The sequence below is a fragment of the Myxine glutinosa genome, chromosome 1 (genome assembly GCF_964187855.1).
Source record: "Myxine glutinosa chromosome 1, kmMyxGlut1.1, whole genome shotgun sequence".
Taxonomy (NCBI): domain Eukaryota; kingdom Metazoa; phylum Chordata; class Myxini; order Myxiniformes; family Myxinidae; genus Myxine; species Myxine glutinosa.
The window spans coordinates 341,327,559-341,352,475 of NC_136261.1; the positions used below are offsets into that span (position 1 = coordinate 341,327,559).

The 24,917-nt window shown below is 47.1% G+C and overlaps 1 protein-coding gene and 1 long non-coding RNA gene across 7 annotated transcripts in view; one reads left to right on the top strand and one right to left on the bottom strand.

Moving 5' to 3' along the window:
• The window catches only part of LOC144889486 (uncharacterized), a 497,490-nt gene that overhangs the window by 222,094 nt on the left and 250,479 nt on the right, over positions 1-24,917 (bottom strand). The window lies entirely within an intron of this gene.
• Positions 1-24,917, top strand: part of LOC137412771 (neutral amino acid transporter 9) — a 195,871-nt gene that overhangs the window by 97,901 nt on the left and 73,053 nt on the right. For all 6 annotated transcript variants that reach the window (XM_068098106.2, XM_068098093.2, XM_068098114.2 and 3 more), the window contains 2 exons: positions 2,492-2,585; positions 17,728-17,892. In XM_068098106.2, the coding sequence (XP_067954207.1) occupies positions 2,492-2,585; positions 17,728-17,892 (259 nt within the window). The remainder of the gene's footprint in view (positions 1-2,491; positions 2,586-17,727; positions 17,893-24,917) is intronic.

Here is a 24,917-nt window from a genome sequence, read left to right on the forward strand (position 1 = left end):
TGATGCCCAAAATCTGTCCATTTCTACAGGTAATGGTGTGTCGAAATTGATAATGCTCATTTCAATTGCCGCTTTAACTGAACGGCGCCTTCTCTCGGAATCTTTTATGGACCCCTCGACATAGGAATCAAAGACCAAATCCAACCTGTCATCCCCCTGACCAACTACAGCGACATAGTTCAGAAAATTATCACAGAAATCTCCAAATGTCTGCAGATCTTTTATTTTTTATCTTTCTGATGTTGGCCATCACGTCAACTAAACATGTGGACTGTAATGCACTGTCCTTGACTGGAGTTCTCTCATCATCTTTGGTGAGTTTTGTCTCTAGTTCCTGGACAAGTGCACTTTTTAGTGGTTTTGTCATCTGTCCTTCCTTATCAAACAAATATGATGTAGGGGAGACATCATACTGCAAAAAATGTGATCTTTCTCAAAGGATGCATGCCGCTTGACATGCGCTGGCAACGGAATTCGATTAAAGTTGACCTTTGACCTTGGGCCTCCTACTTACAGAGCAATAAGGGTTAAAGCTAAAAAGCATAGGAGAATTCTTGATAACAAAAACTGTTCATATGCACCTTCATATTGCTAACAAATGGTCCCAGCATAACAGCATACTTTGTATGCCCAAGGACTTGAAAAAATTCCACCTTTTAAATTTATGACATTTTTCAATTGATATTATGTAATAAACTTAGGCATTAAAAGGCCCCAAATGCATATCAAAGTAATCAGTGGCATCTATTCTAAAAGTTTCATGCATCATAAATGTAAAAGTGAGTAAATCCATAACTTGGTGGGTATTCTTTTGGAGCAGTGTGAAATTTTCACTTGTACCTGGGTTTTGTGACCTTTTGACCTCTGGTGACCTCATTAACATATTAATTTGCATAATGATTATTGTAATGAATAGAGTACTTAAATACAAACATTTTAATGGGTATTTTATAGTTCTGTGATTTATACTTCCAAAGTTATTGCGATTTATGTTTCCCCTACCCCTAAATTTTGGTATCAATAGAGCGGCAAAGGGCGTGGCTAATGACGTCATTTCCTCGGTTACTGCCGGGTTACCAAAAGTCTACCCAAACTTTTTTGATATGTCTCATGGTCTACTTCAATATTATGAAGAGTAACTTAGGGCACATCTCATGCACACGGGGACCCCCTCAGCCAGTGGATTATTGGCAATCTCCTGATTTCATGATGCCATGCACACAATCAAGGCACCCAGTGCCAGAGGCAGCATAGTAACCCCAAAACAGCACTCAATCTCCTCCATGTTTGACTGGATGGAAGGTGTTCTTTTCTTTGAAGGCTTCATTTTGTTTTGTGTAAACATGGAGATTATGTGCTTTACAAAAAAGCTATAATTTGGTCTCATCTGTCCACAGGACATTCTCCCAAAAGGATTTTGGCTTGTTCAGGTGTGTTTTGGAAAACTCAAGTCAGGCTTTCTTTTGTCTCTTTCAGCAGTGGGGTCCTCCTGGGTCTCCTACCATAGAACCTTTCATTGAGTTGACGAAGGAGGGTGCGAGTTGAAACTGTCGTACCTTGTGTCTGAAGGTCAGCTTGAATCTGTTTGGAAGTTGATTGAGGTGCTTTCTCCACCATTCGAAACAATCCTTCGCTGCAATCTTCGATCAAGTTTTCTCTTGCGGCCACGTCCAGGGATGTTGGCTACAGTGCCTTGGGCCTTAAACTTCCTGATCACATTGCGCACTGTGGACACAGGAAAATCAAGGTCTCTGGAGATGGACTTGTCGCCTTGAGATTGTCCATGCTTGGCTACTATCTTGTCTGACCTCCGCAGACAATTATCTGGTTTCCTTTCTTTTCTCCATGCTCATTGTGGTACACGCAGTGACACAAAACAGCAGAATGACTCCTTTTCCCTGTTCAAACTGGTCGAATGAGTGATTTTTACATTGCAAGCACCTGCAACTCACCACGGTGAGTTGATTTCCAAAGTAAGGCGAATCACCTGCTTGAAATCTAATTATTTCTAACAACTTCTTCAAAGGTGCCAACAATATTGTCCGGGCCATTTTAGGATTTATGTGTGGAATAAGCTAAGATTTAGTACTTTTTCAGCTTTTTTGCTTTGTTCCACTGCAAACCCAAGAAGTACATATTTGGATACCAAAATATTTTTTAATTGCAACAATTTTCTGGAAGAAATGGTGAATTATTTTTAAAAGTGCAAGGGTACCAATATTTTTGGCCACAACTGTGGCATTATACAATGAAAAATTTAAAATGTGCAATTTTTTGTCGTATTTTGAGTATCCCATTCCTACAACATTATGAGCATCCCACATACGACAAAGATGTCCATCTGCCATTGTAATGTCTGTAGATTGATATGATTTTGGCACGCAATACCTTTTGCTAGGTTTTAAAACAAATGCACAGTCAAGTGTACAATAATAGTCTTTTGAAAATAGTTTTTGTGATTTGCTTTCCCTTGTTATGTTTGTGTGTGCAGGCAGGTTTAACGTTTGGTGTGATTCTCATCTTCTTTATGGGATTTATCACCATGTACAGCTGCTACAGAATCCTGCAATCTCCTCGTACTTTAGGTATGCAACAAATCCTCTTTTGTTTCTTCCACATGGTCATCTCCATCATAACATCGTGTTCGCTGACAATGTGGATGAAAAGTACAACTGGATGCTACAAAATCCAAAAGTACTGAAGACATGTTTATGGCTCTGAAACCTTTTGAAAAGGGGGAAAATTTTGACTCCCCCTCACAAGTTATTAACATGTTATTTGCATTTTAAATTTGATATTATCTAATATCTGTAAAGATGACGTGTCTAGCTTTGTTAAGTAAAGCTTGCTTTGATGAAAATTTAGATGGGAATTATACTACTACTACTACTAATACTACTACTACCACTACTACTACTACTACTACTACTACTACTACTATTACTACTACTACTACTACCACTCCTACTACTACTATTCCTCCTACTACTACTACTACTACTAATACTACTACTGCTACTGCTACTACTACTACTACTACTACTACTACTACTACTAATACTACTACTACTACTACTACTAATACTACTACTACTACTACTACTAATACTACTACTACTACTACTACTACTACTACTACCACTCCTACTACCACTCCTACTACTACTATTCCTACTACTACTACTACTACTACTACTGCTACTACTATTACTATTACTACTACTACTACTACTACTACTACTACTACTACTACTACTCTCTCTCTCTTATTGTTGCTGGAAGTTTACGTCACATGTTGTATTGTTTCACAAACCTCCTTTGTTGTAGTATTTTCTCTATATTGATTAGTTTAGTGGGAAGAAAGGGGTATCGTGCACCCCCCGGAAATCAACTTCTAATCGACGTCTCTAGATCAGAAAAAATGCGTAGAAAACGATGAGCTATGTTAACAAATTGTAAAAATGACCCACGTATCATTTTTATGCAAATTAGTGCCGCCATTACCGAAAAAATCTATTTTTCACTATATCTCAGCCATTACTGCAGATAACTGAACAAATAAGGTGTCTAGACCCATGTTTTGAGGGTCAAAGATTACGATAAAACTATTCTTGAAGTGACCACATGTGTCCGTGGCATACTAGTATGCAAATTAGTGCCGCCATTACCGAAAAATCTTTTTTATGCCATATCTCGGCCAATATTGCACAGAACTGCACAAGTAAGGTGTCTAGACCCATGTTTTAAGGGTCAAGGATCATTAAAGGACTATTCCTGAAGTAACTATGTGTGTCCTTGGCATGTAAACATATAAATTCTAAAGTGCCGGCATTACCAAAAATTTGATTTTTCGCTGTATCTTAGCCAATATTGTAGATAAGTTAAGAGAGGTTTTTCAGGGCAATGATTTCACAAATGGTGTTATTTTTGCGATCACAGGTCCACTATCAGATCAATCAATCATCGTCGCTTTCAATGAAATCATCAAAGTCAAATTCGTACTCTTCTTCCTCCTCCTCCTCCTCTTCTTCACGATCTTCAGTGTCCAGAAGATCAACCAGCGAGGTTGGTAGGACAGAACCGCAGGACCACACCAGTTCCAACACGCCTTCGTCAGTCCTCATCCATCCCTGCCCCTCATCGTAGGGTTTTGGCTTTTCTACAATGGGTTCGTCAGCTCGCTTGTACAAGGCAACGCGGTGGTTCACACACTGGATGTGCGGCTTCATAGCAGACTGGCAGGGAGGAAGGCGAGCCAGATCGACCTTAGACTTGGAAGTGAGTTTCTTGTCCTCCCCCACCATTTTGCGCAGCAGCTTGGTACGGATGATGTCCACGGAAGACTCTCGACTCTGTCCGTACATCAGGCAGGTGAACTGTTCCAACTGCTTCAGCACCTGTGGCTTGATGTTCCAGTCATCACCGAGTTGCCTGAAGGCCTTGGGAAACCTGGGGTTCTTCTCCAGCTTTTTCAGGGGCCCCACCTTCCCCTTGCCTTTGAAGGAACTGGTGCAGTCCTCTCCACTGAATACATAGAACCCAAGAAGAGTGCCGCAGTAGTCTTCTCCCAGGGATTCTGCGAGCTCAGAGAGGTTGAGTAGTTGTCGATGTTTCTCTGACCCCGTATCCAGGTATACAGTCAGCTTGATGGCGTGAGCGTGGTAGAGAAGAATCACAAAGTTATCTGTGTCAGGGGTTCTGACCACAGCGTTCTTGTATCCGAGGGCGGTGGCGTGATGGAGGTACAGTACCACCCTAGTATCAGTCTCTTCCTGGTTGCTGTAGATTGTGGGGAGCTCACGCACCTCGACCTGAGCTCGTGCAATAGCATTAGAAATGGTGATATTCGAGCTGTACACGAGCCAGAATGAAATTGCATCAACTTTGTCGTGATTGACCTTCGTGAATGAGACATGGTTCTTGATTGGGTCATTCTGTAGTCGTTTCAGTAGTTTCTCAGAGCGATAGTTTGAGTTCTCATACCCATTCCGTTTCAGTTCTTCAACATAGACCAAGCGCAAGGAAGATAGCCGTAGGATCTCATTCTGCTGGACAACATGAGTTTGAATATGCTCCAGTACCGAGACGAGTGCCTTGTTGTGGGCGGCTGACATGCGAGCATGCTCGGTATTAATTGCTCTTTCGGCTCTATGAATCCCGCGCTCGTAGTTGGCGAACGCTGTGCGGAAAGCTCTCAAGCATGATGGATGGTGTTTGGCCTCGAAAGCAAAGAGGTCTTTGTTTTTCACCCGTCGATGAAGTCGAACTAGACCGATTTTCTCGGCCCGTGATTCGATTTGCTCCCATGCATTTTCTTTGTTCTTCCAAGATGAGAAGACTTCCACTCGCTCAGTTTTGCGATCACCATCTTTGATCTCTACTTTGTCACAGAAAATGCACTCTGGTGGGAAGATGGGTCCAGCGGAACCCGCTGAAGACAATTTACGAGGGGAGTGATGCTGTTGGAACCTATCTGTGGATCGGTCCCATCGGCCGATGGGTCTGACCCATCTGTGGATGCACGAGAAATGACAATGCAGACCCATCGGCCGATGGGTCTGCGCCATCTGCGGATGTGTTGTTCACCTTGAAGGAATGTGTTGACAGAATGGTGCTCTTCAATCAGGTACACAGTCATTGGAATTACATGTGGTAGGAATTTAACAGAGATGATTTTTAAATGTTTTATTTAACTTTTATTTTTAAAATTTAAATTTTATTTTTTTATTTAATTTAAATTTTATTTAATTTAATTTAATATAAAGGAATTTAACATTCCCCTCCGCCATTATCAGAAGAACACCTAATGTTTTGTATGAATGTTGAGTATGTTATGTAAAGCTTTACTAAAACTGCCATGTATCTGTTAATTACAAAATGTATTGACAAAATGTATAAATAGATGGGTAGAAATAGATAATAAAACATTTTAAAATCATCTCTGTTAAATTCCTACCACATGTAATTCCAATGACTGTGTACCTGATTGAAGAGCACCATTCTGTCAACACATTCCTTCAAGGTGAACAACACATCCGCAGATGGCGCAGACCCATCGGCCGATGGGTCTGCATTGTCATTTCTCGTGCATCCACAGATGGGTCAGACCCATCGGCCGATGGGACCGATCCACAGATGGGTTCCAACAATGCCATTGCGAGGTTGATGCTTCTGGTTCTGTATCACCTCCCAGACTATTGAGGTTGCCAGTAAAGTGCTGATAACACTGACGATGATACCCAACACTTTCGAGATCATCGGGGAGAGTTGTAGGAATCTGGTCACACACTGATTGCATACGATATGGGGACTCATGTGATTGATGGAGACTTTGGTCCCAGATCTTATGAAGTTGCTGTAGTTTTTCACTTGCAGTTCCTTTGATTTTACTGAGGGTGTAAAACTGTCATGATCAGACGTGGATAGCACATGAAGGATGCATGTAGGCGGGGAGTGTTTGGGGGCTGCAGGATCTGCACTCTGGTTACGTTTTCTTTTGGGCATGATGGCTTACATATTAGAATTTACATATTTACATGCCAAGGACACGCATAGTTACTTCAGGAATGGTCTTTTAATGATCCTTGACCCTCAAAACATGGGTCTAGACACCTTACTTGTGCAGTTATGTGCAATATTAGCCGATATATGCCAAAAAAAAATTTTTCGGTAATGGCGGCACTACTTTGCATACTAGTATGCCATGGACACATGTGGTCACTTGAACAATAGTTTTATTGTGATCTTTGACCCTCAAAACATGGGTCTAGACACCTTATTTATTCAGTTATCTGCAGTAATGGCTGAGATATAGTGAAAATTAGATTTTCCGGTAATGGCGGCCTAATTTGCATAAAAATGATACTTGGGACATTTTTACAATTTGTTAACATAGCTCATCGTTTTCTACGCATTTTTTCTGATCTAGAGACGTCGATTAGAAGTTGATTTCCGGGGGGTGCACAATACCCCTTTCTTCCCACTAAACTAGATAATTTCCACCCCTTTTGTTATCAAACATAATTTTGATGATGTCGTTGTCTTTTCTACAATTAACTTATTTAGGTTTCTCTTTGTGCATTTTATGGTGAATCATGTCCAGAATTGCTTCCATGTCCTGGATTGCGAAATCCTCTTGATCATCTTCATCATATTTTTTTTAAGTATTGATCTTTATTCTCCTGCTGTTAAGTAATCTACAGATATATGATTTGTTAATATCTAACCACTCATTTACGACTTGTTGTGGCGTCTGTAGTTGGACGTTTTCATTCATAATTATGTATTCTATGTATAATTATGTAATTATGTGTCTGCGAGTCTCGTGGTAAGGTATTAAAACAGAGACAATTATGTTTTGTCCATTATGTTGTATGTATCATTAATTATTTAATTTAATCTGTATGAGTGAGCATTTCTCCATTCTTTAATCCAGAAAGGTTATCTATGCTTACCTAATTGTGTTTTTGTTTTATCTTCCATCCCATATTTTTTCGGTCATTACCTCTTATCTTTTCTACAACATGAACCCTGAAACTTGCATTTTTACAGTATCCATAAGTAATGTGACAAGTGAATAGTGGACAAGTTATTTGGGTTTTCTCGTGCCGCTCCTGTGTGCATTCATTCTTACATTACATCGCTGCATTGTTTCACCAGCATAAATTAACCTTGCACAGATGCTACAAGTCAATAAATTAAACTATATTTGAGGTTTTACACATTCATGCATTTTACATGTGCACCCACACACACACATACACACGCACACATACACACGCACACATACACACACAAAACAGCATGTCATTGCAAATGTGGAGGATTGCTGGAATATTGATTTGATGCTTATAACCTATTTTCACCCACATTCACAAAATCATTTCAGATGCTAATAAATATAACACATTCAGAAACATCTCGATAAATGTAGGCCTATATTGTTACTTAATCCCTTGGCAAACAAAGGTAGCATGGGCAAGCAAGCTTGTCTGAACTCGTTTTTAGAGTTGTGTCAACAAATTTGTTGCGTCTCAGCAGATGAACTGCACGTTTATCATTCCGTTCTTCCATTGCCAACTTCTTATGCTTTGATATAATTGTTTTTATTTAAAGCATACTTCATACCAAGCTATGCACATACAAGTTTATGCTTGTGGAGAATTCGTTACCAACAACCCTCCTGCATAACAACAAGACCGAAAGTCTAACAGTGGCGTGACCGGGCTTGATACTTCAGTTGAAGAGGATAGTATGACCTGGGTGGAGATACCAGTTAGCAAACAATGTAAGTATTAAATTATTTTGAAGAACTCTAAGTGTAAGGTATCTCGACAGACTACGATCGATTGACTAACGACCCCGACGACCTCATCGAACTTCAGCAGAGCCAGAATCAACAACAACTCTTCGGCACAACAACGATCTCAACGTTTTGGTGCTGCCAAATGGAAGGGTATCCTCACATCGCTAAAATTGCCCTTGAGATCCTCACGCCATTCGTTACAACGTATCTCTGCGAGCATGCGTTTTGGAAAGTGGTGGACATTAAAACAAAGAAAAGGAGCAGGCTTGCATGCAAAAATGATTTGAGGGTGGCCCTTGCCAAAACAAAACCACGCATTTCCCAGATCGCCTCCCGAAAAGAAGAACAGAAAACGCATTAAGATGCAATTCTTCTTCATTTTCTGGTCAAATTTGAGGGGTTCCGCGAGTATTCAGTGGGTTTCGTTAGGGTTCGGCGCCTTTAAAAAGGTTAAGAACCACTGCTCTATCGACTGACAGTGACGGTAGGTTATGTGGTCCTGATGTCGACAAATTTCACGGCCGCCCTGCAGGCGAAACATGCAGGACAGTTGGCCTGGCTTCTCGATGATGTTCCCCGGTAGCCACGTCGCACCTGCCCCAAAATTTCGGGCAAACACTGGATCTCCAATGTTGATGCAGTGACTGTTGGACGACTTATCGCTGACCAACTTTTGATTAAGCTGGCTCTGATAAACATTTGATGATATGTCTGGTTTGAGATTGTCAAGTGTCAATCTCAGGTGTCATTTCATCAGTAAATCAGACGGAGCTGCACCGGTTGATGATTGTGGCGTGATGTGGTATTTGAACAGGAGACGAGACAGCTTTGTTTCCTGGTTTCTCTCCTGAAGTTTCTGCAATCCGGATCTGATGATTCCCACGGATCGTTCAGCCAGGCCATTTGAAGCCTGTTGATGTGGGCTGACAAACTTATGTTTGATGCCATTCCGACGTGTGAACTCGGCGAACTCGGAACTGGAAAAACACATACCGTTATCACTCACGATCGTCCTGGGCAGACCATGAGTGGCGAAACAGCGTCTGAGTTTTTTTTATGACAATGGCCGATGTAGTACAATGCGTCACATCGGCATCGATCCATTCTGTGTGCACGGCCGTGATGATTAGAATCATGCTGCCATTAATAGACCCGGCATAATCAAGATGGAGGTGATGCCACGGTTCGCTGGGCTGTGGTGCTTTTGCAGGTGTATTCTGGGTGCTCTGGCAGGGGTAACAATGTCAAACATGATGTTCGTTATCAGCATCAAGATTCGGCCACCACACATAGTTTCTAGCGAGTGACTTCATCTTCACAACCCCAGGGTGACAGTCATGGATTTCATCCATGACCCTGGAATGCAGATTTTCTGGGATCACGACATGACATCCCCAGAGTAGGCAAGCATTTTCCACACTGAGTTCGTTTTTACGTGCTTTAAAAGCCGCAAAAGCTGTGTCACCCTCAGGTTGCAAATGCCATCCAAGCTGTACAGCTTGGACAGTTCTGGACAAAACGGGGTCTCGTCGAATATGGGTGAGGATCTGGCCGGCGTCGACAGCACAATCTTCCAGATGATCCATCAGTGTGATAATGGATCCTGGTGTAGGCGAATCATCAACGGATTCTGGAAGGGGTAACCGACTCATGGCATCTGCATTTCTGATAGACGAACCAGGCTTATAATATATGGTGTAGTCATAAGCAGCGAGAAACAAGGACCATCGGATGATCCTGGGCGGTAGTGTGTCAGACGTCGCCTTAGTTGGAACAAACAGAATGATCAGCGGCTTGTGATCAGCGTGAATCGTGAAATGATGTCCAAGAAGGTACTGGCGAAATTTGCTGATGCCGAAAACGATTCCCAATCCTTCCTTGTCAAGTTGGGAATAGTTCTTCTCTGCAGGGGACAACATTCTGGAAGCAAATTCAACAGGTCTTTCCGTACCATCAGGCATTACGTGTGATAATACACTCCCCACTCCATACCGACAGGCATCGCAAGTCAGCACAAGATCCTTCTCTGGATCAAAATGAATGAGAACATTGGACGATTTGAGCATATCCTTGGAGCTCTGGAATGCTGATTGTTCAGTGGACCCCCAGCTCCAGGAGACTCCTTTCCTCAAAAGATGATAAAGGGGGCACAAAACGTCGGTTACATTCGGAATGTTACGACCATCAAACTGAAGCAAACCGAGGTATGACTTCAATTCGGTTACGTCTCGTGGAGCAGGAGCATCCTTGATAGCTTAGACTTTCACATCTGTCGGGTGTAGACCCTCGGCATCAATCGTATGACACAAGTACGTGACCGATGACACCATAAACTTGCACTTGTCTCGACGCAAACATAGGCCAGAGTCCGAAATCTTCTAAAGAACTCTATCCAGGTTTTGTAGATGTTCAGCATCCGTACGACCAGTAACCAGAATATCATCCTGGTAAGAAACGACGTTGCGTTCGGCAGCAAACAAACTGTCCATGACATGTTGATAAATGCCAGGTGCAGATTTCACTCCAAAACTGAGTCGGTGGTACCTGTATAACCCACGATGCGTGTTGATGGTAAGATACTGTTTCAAATTCTCGTCCAAGTGGAGCTGTAGATAGGCGGATTTGGGATCGAGTTTAGTAAAAGTCTTGCCTCCCGTGAGACGAGCGTAGAGGTCTTCAATCCTCGGGATTGGATATTTATCCAATGAAGAACACTTGTTCACGGTCATTTTATAATCTCCACATATGTGGATGGACTGGTCCGATTTTATGACTGGAACAATGGGCGCCGCCCATTCGGCGTACTGAATTTGCTCGATGATCCCAAGATTTTCAAGATGATCCAGTTCCTTGTCAAATCCGCTCCGGCAGGGCGAAAGGGACTGGGCGAGCTCTGCAAAATATAGGATTGGCATCCCGGTCAACACTGAGTTTAGCCGTATGTCCTTTCAAGGTTCCAAGCTCATACTTGAAGACATCCGGGTACGTATCCAGCACATTTTTGAGTGTGCATGCTGCGGTAGCAGAAACGTTGGCTGCCCGGAGTTGATGAATGCTTTTCCACTTCAGTTGAATTATGCTCAACCAGTTTCTGCCTAGTAAGGAAGGGCCCTTTCCAGGAATGACGATCAGGGGTAGGTGAAACTCTCGGTTATTGTAGCCCACCGTGACGTCACATGTACTGCAGGGAACAATCTTCTCACCTGTATAGGTGGAAACTCCATAGGTTGTAGGTTTCAGGTGGGGTTGGTCAGCATCACTCCACAGGTTTGTGAAAACAGTATGGCTGATGAGCGAGACAGCCGCACCAGTGTCGTCCTCCATTTGCAATGGTCAATTGTTGACGACAACAGTGGCAAGAAAAGGGTCCAGCTTATGTTGAGAATCAATATGAAACAGGTCACACGATTCTGAGTTGTCGGAAACAGAGCTCACCTGGTCATGCTCAGGTTCCTCCGAACCGATAAACTGATGAATCTTCTTGTCAGCAGCTTTCTCTTTTCCCAATTTGCGAGTGATGCAAGCTGGAGCAATATGGCCAGTTTTCGAACAGAAATGGCAGGTGGCATCTTTGAACCCACATGTCTCCGGAGGGTGCTTTCCGTTGCACCGAAAACATTTGCTGTGGGTGTGAGACTGCACTGGCTTCTGACGAGGAGACTTGCCCAAACGTTTTGGCTGAACATGATCCAACCGATTCACAGCAGGGCTGGTACCAGACGAGCGAGTGGCACCGATGCTTGTAGCATTGCATTCAGCACTTTCCATGGAAATGGCGGTGTCTCTGGCATTTTGGAAAGTCAGTCTTCTCTCAGTAAGCAGGCGTTTACGAGTGCGGTCATCGGATATGCCAACCACCAACAAATCACGGAGCATGTCGTCAATCGTGTACCCAAACTCACACAGATGTGACCGTTTTTGAGGTGTGCAATGAAGTCTGCGATCGACTGACCTTGCTGCTGTCTGCACATGTAAATACTAAACCGACACAGGATGACTGAAGGAAATGGATTACAATGTTCCTTCAAAGTGGCCTTGAGCTCTGCATACGTGAGCTCCTGGATTTACCGAGGACGAATCAGGTTTTTAACGAGTGTGAACGTCTCACCCCTGCAAACGGACAGGAAGACGGCCTTCATCCGGGCTTCCATCAAGTAGAAAGCCAACTGCTCAGAATACGTGTCAAAATCTCCCTCATGAGGGTCAAATTCATCGATATGGCCGAAAAAAGTCATGGTCTAGATGTTTATCCCACCTTCGTCGCCATGTAAGGTATCTCGACAGTCTACGATCGATTGTTGCACACGTTTATTTACTCTGCAGATACAGGCCCGATTCACCCCAGCGCCATCCGAGCTGAGCCGTAACTCCCAGAAACGGAAATAAACCCGCGGTCACGGTGTCTGGATAAAACAGGGAATATTTGCACCTTCATACATGACACTAAGTATCTAAGCTGTCTGTCACCATGGAAGTGAAGAGATTGCATTGAGACATTGGTTTATTCTATATGTTGGTCAGTTAGTCAACACTATCAAAGTCACCTCAGCACCATCCCGACACACACCTCTGCGGCCGGAGTTCAAATCCTGCCACCAACCTCCTTGAGAGAGTACCCAGCGAGTTGTACTCATTTTGCTACATTTATATTTTAAAGCAACATTTTCTTGGGAGCTATTAACCCTCCAAGTTACACTCTCGATCCGCTCCTGAGTTTATATGATCTCACGAAAACAACGTTGCAGATTAGTCGGCCTGCAACATGTGCAGTTCCTCTCCTTATCTGGAATTCACTCTGGTTGGCAAATATGCTACTACTCTACTTGCTGCAATGTACAGATAGCTGTTCGTGTGTAAAACACATGACAGGTTCGACCGCTTCGACGACATGTCCAGGCTGTATGGCATATCATCAACATACTAAAATTCGCAATATGGTGTCTGTCTGTCTGATGATTTTTGACCGCGATACAGTCCGTCGTTACTTATCCAATCTCAACCAAACTTGACAGGATGACTAAGGGTTGCACAATGAAGAACCACCTTTCGAGGCCATTTTTCCCTGCAGAGCTGGGGTTGACCTTTTTCGGGCACCGTGGTCCCCTTTTTGAAGCAATGTTTTACAGCCGGATGCCCTTCCTACTGCCAGCCCTGTTAGTCGCCTCTTGTGACACACAGGGAATTACCAGTGAACTGGTACTCAATTTGCTGACCTCGGAAGGATGACAGGCTGAGTCAACCCTCCTGGCATTAATTCAGCGAATGACCGGGATTCTAATCCAGGATCCTAGGATTCCAAGCCGCACCCTAACCGCTAAGCCAACACCAGGCTTGGTTACACAATGAATGTTGTAGCACATTCATTTGCCCACCTCCCAAAAGGTTTTTTTTCTCCCCCAAGCGGGGTTTCCTCACCATTGCCACCAATGGGGTTGTGTGTTGAGGTGTATATCTGTGTTATGTTGGCTTTATCGCGGCGTTTTTCCAAGGCCATTTCTAATAACAAAACAAATGATAATAGTGTTTTATTAATGTTTTTACAAAAAATATTAACACTAATAATGTCACTCATCTCCAAGGGGTTTTTCCTCCTTGAACAAATGCGTGTCAACATTTATAAATAGCTTATCATGGCGTTTTTGTGGGAGCAACAGCCCAATGGCCTCTACCAGAAGTAAAAATATTATAAACCACAAACACATATAATTCGCTTTTTAAACAGTCGCTAATGCCGTTTATAACACTAAAGAAAGAAATCTGGAGGAATCCTGACATAAGTGAGGGAAGTTTTACTTACAGAACTGAGCGAAGATCTACTGTAATCTATGTACCTCACAAGGCTTGGGTAAATAACATGACCCTTCCTGCCACTAAAGTGGCGTTTTTCGTAGCGGTCTTTTGAAACCCACCAATTAAGATTTTGTTTTGAAAACCACCATTGAAACCCACTTTTCCTGCTGTTTAACATGAAACTGAAAGAGAGGAAGCCCGGGGTGTGCTCATTTACCAAGCAGCTAGCGCTTGCCGTTCCTTAACGGTTTTGAATGGAGTGTTTGCTCGAATGCTTAAACCACTTGGCGATCTCTCCACAAGAAACTTGATAAATGAACACACACCCAATGTTCTTGAGACCATACCATAGATAGACTGTAATCTATATACCCCAAAGAGGAATGACCCTTCCTGCCGCTCCCATAGTGAGCAGTTGCACTAGTAAGTAAAAATGTAGGTCGGTGAAGTCAGCCATCGTATGCCATCGTATGCCGTAATGACATCATAGACGTAATGACGTAGCATGACGGACAGACACAAAACTGCCGCTACTTTAGTATATAGAAGATGATATATTTTAACCTCCAGTAACTTTGCAGTCACTACGAAGGGATTAGTGTGACGATTAGATTTACTATAATATTAACGTTACGTTATCATTATTATGAAAATTATATTACTATAAAAACTTCCGCAGTTATTAGTACTGTACACCGCTTATGATTGATGCATGAACCATACACCGCTTTAATACATTAACGTTGCATTCACGACATTGGAATTAAAGTGTTATGGTTATACTCACTATATTATTACCCTGCGCTCGCGAAGCGAAAAGCAGGGTTAAGCATTCAGTTGCATACGTGTGCCATGTGCCGTACGTGTGCCGTGTGCCGTACGTGCGCCATGTGCCGTACGTGTGCCGTGTGCCGTGTGCCATGTGCGGTATGTGTCTGCATTTAAAAAATTCTTTTTTTCTTCAACTGTTGGTCCGATTGACACAAAAATTTTTACCATAGAGGCGCTAGGTCACATGGTACAGACGCCATCATGGAAAAACGTTACACCTCTATATCTCCCAAACCACTTAATGAAAAAAATTGAAACATGGCTCATTGTCAAGTACTCACCATGGCGAATAAGATATGTTGATGGCGATGTCATTGGTGCCTTAGTTATGACGTCATAATTCGACAAGTACAATGCTTGATCTGATCAGTATGAATAAAACAAAAATTCTCTACAACTGTTAGACCGATGGACACGAATTTTTCAGAATATGTGTGGCTCCTCCGGTAGAATTTTAATGCTAATTATAACGTCATAGGTCACGTGGTACAGACGCCATCATAGAAAAAATCGAAAAAAGTTGCACCTCTATATCTCCAAAACCGCTGCTTGCAAAAAATTGAAACATGGCTCATTGTAAAGAACTCCATATGGGGAATAGGTGTTGTGAACGATTTTTTTTTTTTTTTTTTGTATACTGAATCGAGGCTCGTGAAAGAGCTAACATTTACTTCACAAACAAATCAACCAGACAAACAAAATATACAAAAAGAGGGAGCGGAAGACAAGATGGGGAGAGAAGGGGAAGCACACAACCACAACATTTGAGAGCAGGGAGATGTGTGGAAGGGAGAGGGCTTGGGGGGCGGAGGCGTGGGAAGGGGGGGGGGGGGGGGAGGAAGAAGTATAAAACACAAGGACACCAAGGACTTCCAGGACAGAAGTTGGTATTTCAAAAAAGTGGAATTGGGGTGAAATTAGCGGGGGTAGAAAAGATCAAGGTTTTGGATGGGGGAAGATAAGAGATGGTGGTGAACAGCAGTTTTAAAGACCTGGAGGGTGGAGTGGGATTGAGGAGAGTGAGGGAGTTTGTTCCAGAGGCGGGAGAAAAGAGGAATGAAGGAATGAAGGAGTGAAGGTGAGCAGAGAGTCTTGATTTTGGCAGTTTGACCATAAGAGGGTTGCAGGCAGATCTTGTGCGACCTGTAGGAATATTTGCGGGACAGAGCCCAGAGAGAGCTGGGGGGGCAAGACCAGAGAGGAGTCGGTAGAAGACGGAAAGACCACCAACCTGCCTGCGGTGAGTGAGTGAGAGGCCCTTGGAGTTAGCTTCATCGCGGGAGATTCCAATGATTCTGAATGCTTTGGTTTCAACAGCGTGAAGCTGAGCTAGGTGTGAGGCAGGAGCACCAGCCCAGAGGGGAGAGCAGTATTCCATTGAGCTGTGGATGAAAGCCTTGTATGTGGTGAGGAGCTCAGGTGTGCCAAGGAAGGACTTCGCACGACGGAGGATGCCCAGTCAGCGACTGGCTTTGGAGGCCAGATTTGAAATGTGGTTTTCCCAGGAAAGATCATGGCAGATAGTGAGACCCAAAAGCTTGAGTGACAGAACTTCTTGGAGAGGATTATTCAGAAAGTGGAGGGGAGGGTTGTCCAGTCGGTCTTTTCGGAGAGACATCGTAAGAGTGTGAGATTTGTCAGGATTGAAAGACATGTTCCACTTGTTTGCCCAGTCTGTGATTTTGTCCAGGTCTGCAGAGAGTGAGGAGGCAGCAGACTGCCGATCTGAGGGATGAAGAATGGAGCGACAGAGAGTAGAGTCATCAGCAAAGAGATACAGAGGATTTTCAAGAGAGTCAGAGAGATCATTGATGAAGACCAGAAAAAGCACAGGGCCCAGAACGTTGGTGCCATATTGGTGGTCATTGGTGCCATAATTGTCATGACGATGATGTCATTGGTGCCATAATTATGATGTCACAATTCGACAGGGACAACTCTTAGTCTGATGAGTTTGAAATGTATTGAGCGTGATCTATGCAACAATTATATTAGAGAATATAAATTTATGATGTCATCGCTCACGTGCTCTGGCAGCCATATTGGATCAAAGAAAACAATGTTCAAAAACAGAAGAGTTGGCTCACAACAAGTTGACTGCGCAGGGTATGTATTCTATGAATACCATCTAGTTATTATTATTATTATGAAAACGATACTACTGAAACAACACGACTGTATTAAGAAACCTAAGCTTAATTTGTCTGAAGCGGCCTGAAGGTGAGGCATGAAGCCCTAGGCCTATACGTACTGTTTCGTTGGAAGATCCGTAACGTCTATGCTTTTGATATTTGATGGTCATTTTAACAATCGGTTTGTTTGCTTTTCACACTGAATGAAAAACGTAAAAGTAGAGAATGGCGATTGTGATATATGATAGGTTTGACGATATGTTCGGCCTGAACGAAATCGGTATTAAAATGGCGGAATGTGAAGTCAGCCATTGTATGCCATAATGACATGAGACGTAATCACATCACCCTGTCATGTGACCAGATCCTCAGCTCTGATTGGTATATGTTTAAGGGGACATACATTCATACATATGGATGGACAAACACTGTTCTAGACGGCTTTGCCTTATGGGCTACGCCATCAAAATGCAAAACTTTCCAATCCCAAGTTCCATTAAACAATGGATAATGTGTGTGTGTGTGTGTGTGTGTGTGTGTGTGTGTGTGTGTGTGTGTGTGGTGTGTGTGGTGTGTGTGGTGTGTGTGTGTGTGTGTGTGTGTGTGTGTGTGTGTGTGTGTGTGTGTGTGTGTGTGTGTGTGTGTGTGTGTGTGTCACTGAATTTACAGAAGGAGGATCTGATCTCGACTTTCCAGATGTATGTGGACGATACTTCGGTCGAACAGGACGCTGGATTTGTCTTTTCTTTTCTATGATGGTTCTTGGAGGAGCCCTCATCGTCTACTGGGTTCTAATGGCAAACTTTCTTTATAACACGGGAGCTTTTATCTATGGTGAGTATTATCGATGTCAGTCATTGTATTATCGATATTATCGATACTAGTCATTGTATTATTATCAATACCAGTCATTGTATTATCGATACCCTATATTATCGAGACCGTTCCCCACATCCCCTCTTCCCCACTCCAATTGGGGTGTTCATTGAGATCACATGCCAAGCCTGGTCGAGATCGCACAAAAACATTGAGGACTTCTTTTTTTTTTTTTTTTGTATACAAGATCGAGGCTCGTGAAAGAGCGAACATTAATCACACAGAAAGACAAACAGACACACAAAACAAACTTCACAAACAAACAGATCATCCACACTTCGCAATATCACTCACTAGTGAGGTACCCATGCTACAGCTTCATGAAGGACATCGGCAAAAAAAGGTACCCCATCTAAGTGGTTCTATCCCCAGTCAATGGTGAATCTGCATATGGCAAATCCACGAATGTCACAGTTAGAAAGTAGAAACGCTCACGTCATTTCCTAATTCATATTTAAACTCAACATCTCTATTTTCATACCAATATGCATCCTGTCCTGTGGATGACTCTATTAAGACAGAGCGTCCAAGGATGGCAATCGAGCTTACTTTGAGGCGTTTCCAATTCAATGGCGGATCATACACGAGCAGGGGAGTTTGGGGGAGAATGCCACGGCTTACCTGACGGCCCGACGATGCCTTCACCTGCAAATTAATAAACTGAAGGAGCTGGGGCTCCCACGTCGATCGGAAGAATGGACGCGACAAAAAGCTGGAATTCATCCGAGTTGCTTTAATCAAACCAAACACTCAGGCACTCTGAAAAGCCCGTTTATCGGGCAGCAATATATATACATATTATCCCGGAGCGTTTGCCCAGGAAAGGCGAGAGGGGGCGTGGCCCAGCGTCCTGGCTGCGGCCTGGCAAGTTGAGGGCGAGCCTGCCCGGGCGTCCTGGACGAGCCCGGCATGGTGATCGCTCCGCGTCCTTGATAGGTGCAAGGCGATTGTGAAAACCCAGCGGTAGCCGCTACACACGTCCCCCCGAATCGACTTGCACCGGCAGGGTCAATTTGAGGGGGGTCCTGATGACCCGGCCGAAGCGACCCCTGGCGGGTCGTGGGAGGGGGTCCGGTGTGGTGGTGGGCGGTCGAGTGGGGGGCACCGTGGACGGGGGGCGGCCTCGCCGCGGCGGAAGGGCCACCCGTGGTGGGTGGTCGACGTCCACGTGCGCCGGCTTGAGGCGGTCCACCGCAATCCGGTCCGACCTGCCGCCGATGTCGATGACGAACGACTTGTCGTCCCGTCGCAGCACCCGGAAGGGCCCGTCGTACGGCGGCCGGAGTGGCCCCCGATGTGCGTCGTGACGCACAAAAACATACTCCGCTGTGCGAAGTGCTGGGGGGACGTAGGACTGGGGGTCACCGTGGTGGGATGTTGGCACGGGGGCAAACCGTCGGGCGGCCTCCTGGAGGTCCGAGCGCTGGTGAGCTGCGGACCAGGGACTGGTAGCGTCAGGCACGAATTCGCCCGGGACGCGTAGCGCCTGGCCATAGACAAGCTCGGCGGTGGATGCCTGGAGGTCCTCCTTGGGGGCCGTGCGGAGGCCCAAAAGGACCCACGGCAGCCGGTCGGCCCAACCGCCGTCTTGAAAGCCGGCCATGAGCGCGGCCTTCATGGAGCGGTGGAATCGCTCGCACAACCCGTTTGCTTGGGGGTGGTAGGCCGTAGTGCGGTGGAGCTTGACCCCCAGGTTGCGGGCGACCGCGCCCCACAGCTCGGAGGTGAACTGTGGTCCGCGGTCTGACGAGATGTCCGCCGGTGCACCGAAGCGGGCGACCCAGGTGGCGATGAAAGCCTGCGCCACGTCGGCGGTGGTGGTGGAGATTAGGGGAACGGCCTCCGGCCACCTGGTGGTCCTGTCCACCATGGTGAGCAGGTGTGTGAACCCCCGTGATGGGGGGAGGGGGCCCACCAGATCCACGTTGACGTGGTCGAAACGTCGTTCGGGCACGGTGAAAGGTGCCAGCGGGGCCTGGGTGTGTCGGTGGACCTTGGCCCGTTGGCAGGCCGTGCAGGTGCTGGTCCAATCCCGGACATCCCGACGAAGGCCGTGCCAGACGAATCGCGCCGACACCAGCTTCTGGGAAGCTTTCCGGCCCGGGTGGGAAAGGCCGTGGAGGGAGGCGAAGATGCGACGTTGCCAGGTGACGGGCACGATGGGGCGAGGCTGGCCTTGGGAGACGTCGCAGAGCAGGACAGTGTCCACGAAGGGGATGTCGGCCAGGCGGAGGCCCGTGTCCACCGCCCGGAGGGCTTGCACTGTGGTGTCGGTGGTTTGGTCCGCCGCCATAAGCGCAAAGTCCACGCCCAGGTGGACCGCGTTCGCGCTGGCCTGGGAAAGACAGTCGGCCACGGCGTTGTTTTTGCCGGCGACGTGCCGGATGTCCGTGGTAAACTCCGACACGGCGGAGAGGTGGCGCTGTTGGCGGGCCGACCACGGCTCCGTGACCTTGGCCATGGCCATGGCGTAAACCAACGGCTTGTGATCGACGAACGCCGTGAAAGGTCGGCCCTCCAGGAGGTGGCGGAAATGGCGGACGGCCAGGTGTAGACCGAGGAGCTCCCGGTCAAACGTGCTGTATTTGAGCTCGTTCGGCCGGAGCTGCCGGCTGAAAAAAGCGAGTGGCTGCCAAACCCCGTTCACCCATTGCTCATGTACGGCGCCCACCGCGTAGTCGGAGGCATCCGTGGTGAGGGCGATGGGAGCATTGAGCACCGGGTGAGCGAGCAGTGTTGCGTCGGCGAGGGCCCGCTTTGAGCTTTGGAAGGCCGCATCCATTGCTGCGGACCAGGCGATGTCGTGCTTGGCCAGCTTGCCCCGGAGGGCTTCGTAGAGGGGCTGCATGAGTTGAGCAGCGCGGGGCACGAAGCGGTGATAAAAATTCACCATTCCCAGGAATTCCTGCAGGGCCTTTATGGTGCGGGGACGCGGGAACGTGGTGATGGCCTCGACCTTGGTTGGCAGCGGCACGGCCCCGTTCTTGGTGATGTGGTGGCCCAAAAAATCAACGGCCGTCGTGCCGAAGTGGCATTTGGCCGGGTTGACGATGAGGCCATGCTCGCTGAGGCGCCCAAACAGTGTTCGGAGGTGGAGGAGGTGCTCGGCCCGGGACGTGCTGGCGACGAGGATGTCGTCCAGGTAAACGAAAAGGAACGGCAGGTCACGCAGCACGCCGTCCATCAAGCGCTGGAACGCCTGAGCCGCGTTCTTGAGACCAAACGGCATCTGCAAGAATTCGAATAAGCCGAACGGCGTGATGACTACCGTTTTAGGGACGTCGGCCGCCCTGACAGGTACCTGGTGATATCCCCGTATGAGATCAATTTTCGAAAAAATGACCCGTCCCGCCAGACGGGCGGAGATGTCTTGGATATGCGGGATCGGGTACCTGTCGGGGGTGGTAGCGTCATTGAGACGGCGGTAGTCGCCACACGGGCGCCATCCACCCCCCGGCTTTGGCACGATGTGCAGTGGCGAGGCCCACGCGCTATCGGAGCGCCGCACGATGCCGAGGTGCTCCAACGCGTCAAATTCGGCCTTCGCCATGGCGAGCTTGGCTGGGTCGAGGCGGCGGGCCCTGGCGTAGACCGGCGGGCTCGTGGTTGGTATGTGGTGCTCGATCCCATGCCGTACTGCGACGGCCGAAAACGTCGGCCGCGTGAGGGCCGGGAACTCCGTGAGCAGGCGAGCAAACTCGTTCGCCGCCGGGACGGCACATGCCAGCTCGGTCGGCGCGGAGCTGCTCAATGTGCATACCAGGGAGCTGAAGGTTTCGGCATTGATTAAACGACGCCGTTGGACGTCCACCAGCAGTCCGTGTGCGCAGAGGAAGTCGGCGCCTAGCAGAGCCATGGGCACGTTTGCGGTTACAAACGTCCAAGCAAAGCGTTGGCCGCCGAAGCAGAGGGTGACGTTGCGCGGGCCGAAGGTGCGGATGGTCAATCCGTTGGCCGCAACCAAGGAGGGGCCGCAAACCGCGGATTGTCTGTCCTGGTCAGAGGCGGGTATGACGCTTAGTTGGGCGCCGGTGTCGCACAGAAAGTGCCGTCCGGACGCTTTATCCGTGATGAACAGTAAGTTGCCCGTGTGGCCGGCGCTCATGGCTGGTAATGAACGCCGGCCCGGCCGTTTCCCGGCCTGCCGAAGGTGCACGGGGGTCGGCATGTCCGGGCCTTCTGTCCGAACCTGGCATGATAGTAACACCACGCTTGGTCAGGTGGAGGCCCCGGTTGTCGTGCTGGAGGTGGTCGGCTCGGTGTAGCGGCCGCCAATTGCGTCGGCAGTTCGGTCGTCGACCGTGCCGGGTGCTCGGGCGCCATGGGTGTTGCGTCGGACGGCGGTGGGTCCCATGTCACCGCTGCGATGCGCTGTCCTGCAGCGGAGATCTTGTCGGCTTCTCTGGCAAGGGTCCGGGGATCTGTGATCGTCGTGCTTGCCAGGGCGAGGCGTACCGGGTTAGGCAGCTGACGGAGGAACAGATCCCGGAACAGGAGTGCCGGAGAGTGCTCGCCGAGCAGTGAAAGCATGTAGTCCATTCGCTCGGAAGGGCGCGTGTCGCCGAGCTCGGGCAGGTCGAGCAGGCGCCATGCGCGTTCCGCCGATGGGAGGGCGAAAGCGTCGAGGAGAAGCTTCTTAATCGCGCCGTATTTGTCAGCGGCTGGTGGGCTCTCGAGGAGGCTCAGGGCACGGGCCGCGGTGGCCGAACCGAGCGCTGTTACCACATGGTGGAAGCGGGTGTCGTCGGCCGTGATGCCTCGCAGGGCGAACAGGGAATCCGCCTGTGCGAACCAAACCGCCGCGTGAGCCTCCCAGAAGGTAGGCAGTTTAAGGGCGACTGCCGTGTCCATGTCGGTAGGTCACCAATGAAGGAGCTGGGGCTCCCACGTCGATCGGAAGAATGGACGCGACAAAAAGCTGGAATTCATCCGAGTTGCTTTAAACAAACCAAACACTCAGGCACTCTGAAAAGCCCGTTTATCGGGCAGCAATATATACATATTATCCCGGAGCGTTTGCCCAGGAAAGGCGAGAGGGGGCGTGGCCCAGCATCCTGGCTGCGGCCTGGCAAGTTGAGGGCGAGCCTGCCCGGGCGTCCTGGACGAGCCCGGCATGGTGATCGCTCCGCGTCCTTGATAGGTGCAAGGCGATTGTGAAAACCCAGCGGTAGCCGCTACAAAACCAAACCAAACGGAATTTATGGTACAAAAATACACAGCTTTATTGCCGGATCCGGGAACAAAGAAACACACCGGAAGAACTAAACCTAGGTTGGGACGTCCCCACACCAGACGTAAACAACAGGACAAATGGGATGGATAATAAAATTAACGTTTCGTTGTGTTCGTGTGCGTCTTATCTGTCTAGATGTCAGGTCCATTCGGCCATCCAGGCTCCGATGTTCGCACTCCGTCAGGCCCACATACACCGCTGCCGGCAAGCCTTGCGCCCCTGCGCGATCGCCCGCGAGGTCCCATGCGTGAACGCCGGGCAAGAGGATCGTCGGTGCTCCAACGTGTCTCCAACGTCCAACAAGCAGGGCAATCTCCGGATCGCAAGAGATGAGGTCCAAACGGGAACGAAAGGCAAACAGGGAAGACGTCCAAATGGGAAGGAGGCCAAAACGAGAAGGGGGAAATGTAAACGGACAGTCCAGAGCAAGAGGGCCAAGGGAAGAGAGGAAAATGCAGAGGAGCAAGTGGTTTTACTGATCGTCTTGTGACGTCAGCTCTCTCCCTCTGCCAACCAGTGCCTCATTTACTCATAACCTTGCGCTCCTTTACATGTCACCGGCGCTTCTCCTCCAATCAGCAACCTGCTTCTTGGTAGTGGTTTCGTGCCTTCCGCATTGATTGGCCGTGGTGTCATCGGTCGGTGGCCAATCAGTGTGGCGCGTTCTTCACCTTCCTTACCCCCAATTATGGGGAAGCTTTCTGTCCCTTCCTTGACCAATCACACGTCCTTCCCTACTCTGCCAATCACGAGTTCTCCTGGGCATGGCTCTCGGCCTGCTTGTGTGATGGATGTCTGCCTGCCATGGCGCCGTAGTGTGCGGTCGCGTGCTGTCTGCTCTTCCGGTCAGTTTTATCGTCTTGTTGCGGAGGGGGATTTAATTAGTGTGTGCACTAATGGATCTAACTAATGTATGTGATGTGTTGCCATAAGGGACACCGGAATGATCACAGAGGTTTGACATACCGGGGAGTTAGCCTAAACCCTATTTTACCTATCATCCGATCATTCTCATATGATCACAGGTATACACTTAATCCGACATTCGGGCTACAGAACTTATTACATTGAGATTCTCTATCACGACAGACGAAGCACCTACCTATGCAGATCTACCTAAATCAATATATGTCCCTACCCGACCGACATAACAATACATTAATACTATAACAAAATACTGTGTTAAATCACCATTGTATTGAGATATTATCAAACCAGCCCATTGTCGTCATCTGTTCACTTCTGGATTCGGGATCAGGTCTGTATCGAGTCAATTTCAAAATTATAATTCTATTGAATAATTTATTAAATCTCCTACCTATCTTACAACATCTGCTGGGATCCCAAAACGTTCCGCAGAAGGTTTGTCGGGGCTACCCCAAAAACTGAGGGAGTAGTTTGGGGACAGATGGACACTCCTGTTTTATAATATAGATTTTTTTGTTTGTTTAAAGTTTGTTGCAGAGTCTCCAAAAGCATTTCACTGTTATTGCAACTTTTCATTAGCCTTGTAGCAAGTAATACACTGGATAGTTTACCATAGCCCTCCCCAGCAGGAATTTTGAACCTGGCTAGCTTGGTGTATCTTACTCTTGTGAGCAACATCATGAGATATAATGTCCACCAGAAAATGCTAGAAGACAGGACACTCAGCTTAAATCCAACCAAAATATGTCATAGCCTTTGATGTTATTCTCGCTGCTTGTGAAACATAATAATGATATGTCAGATTATAATTAGGTCAGTATTA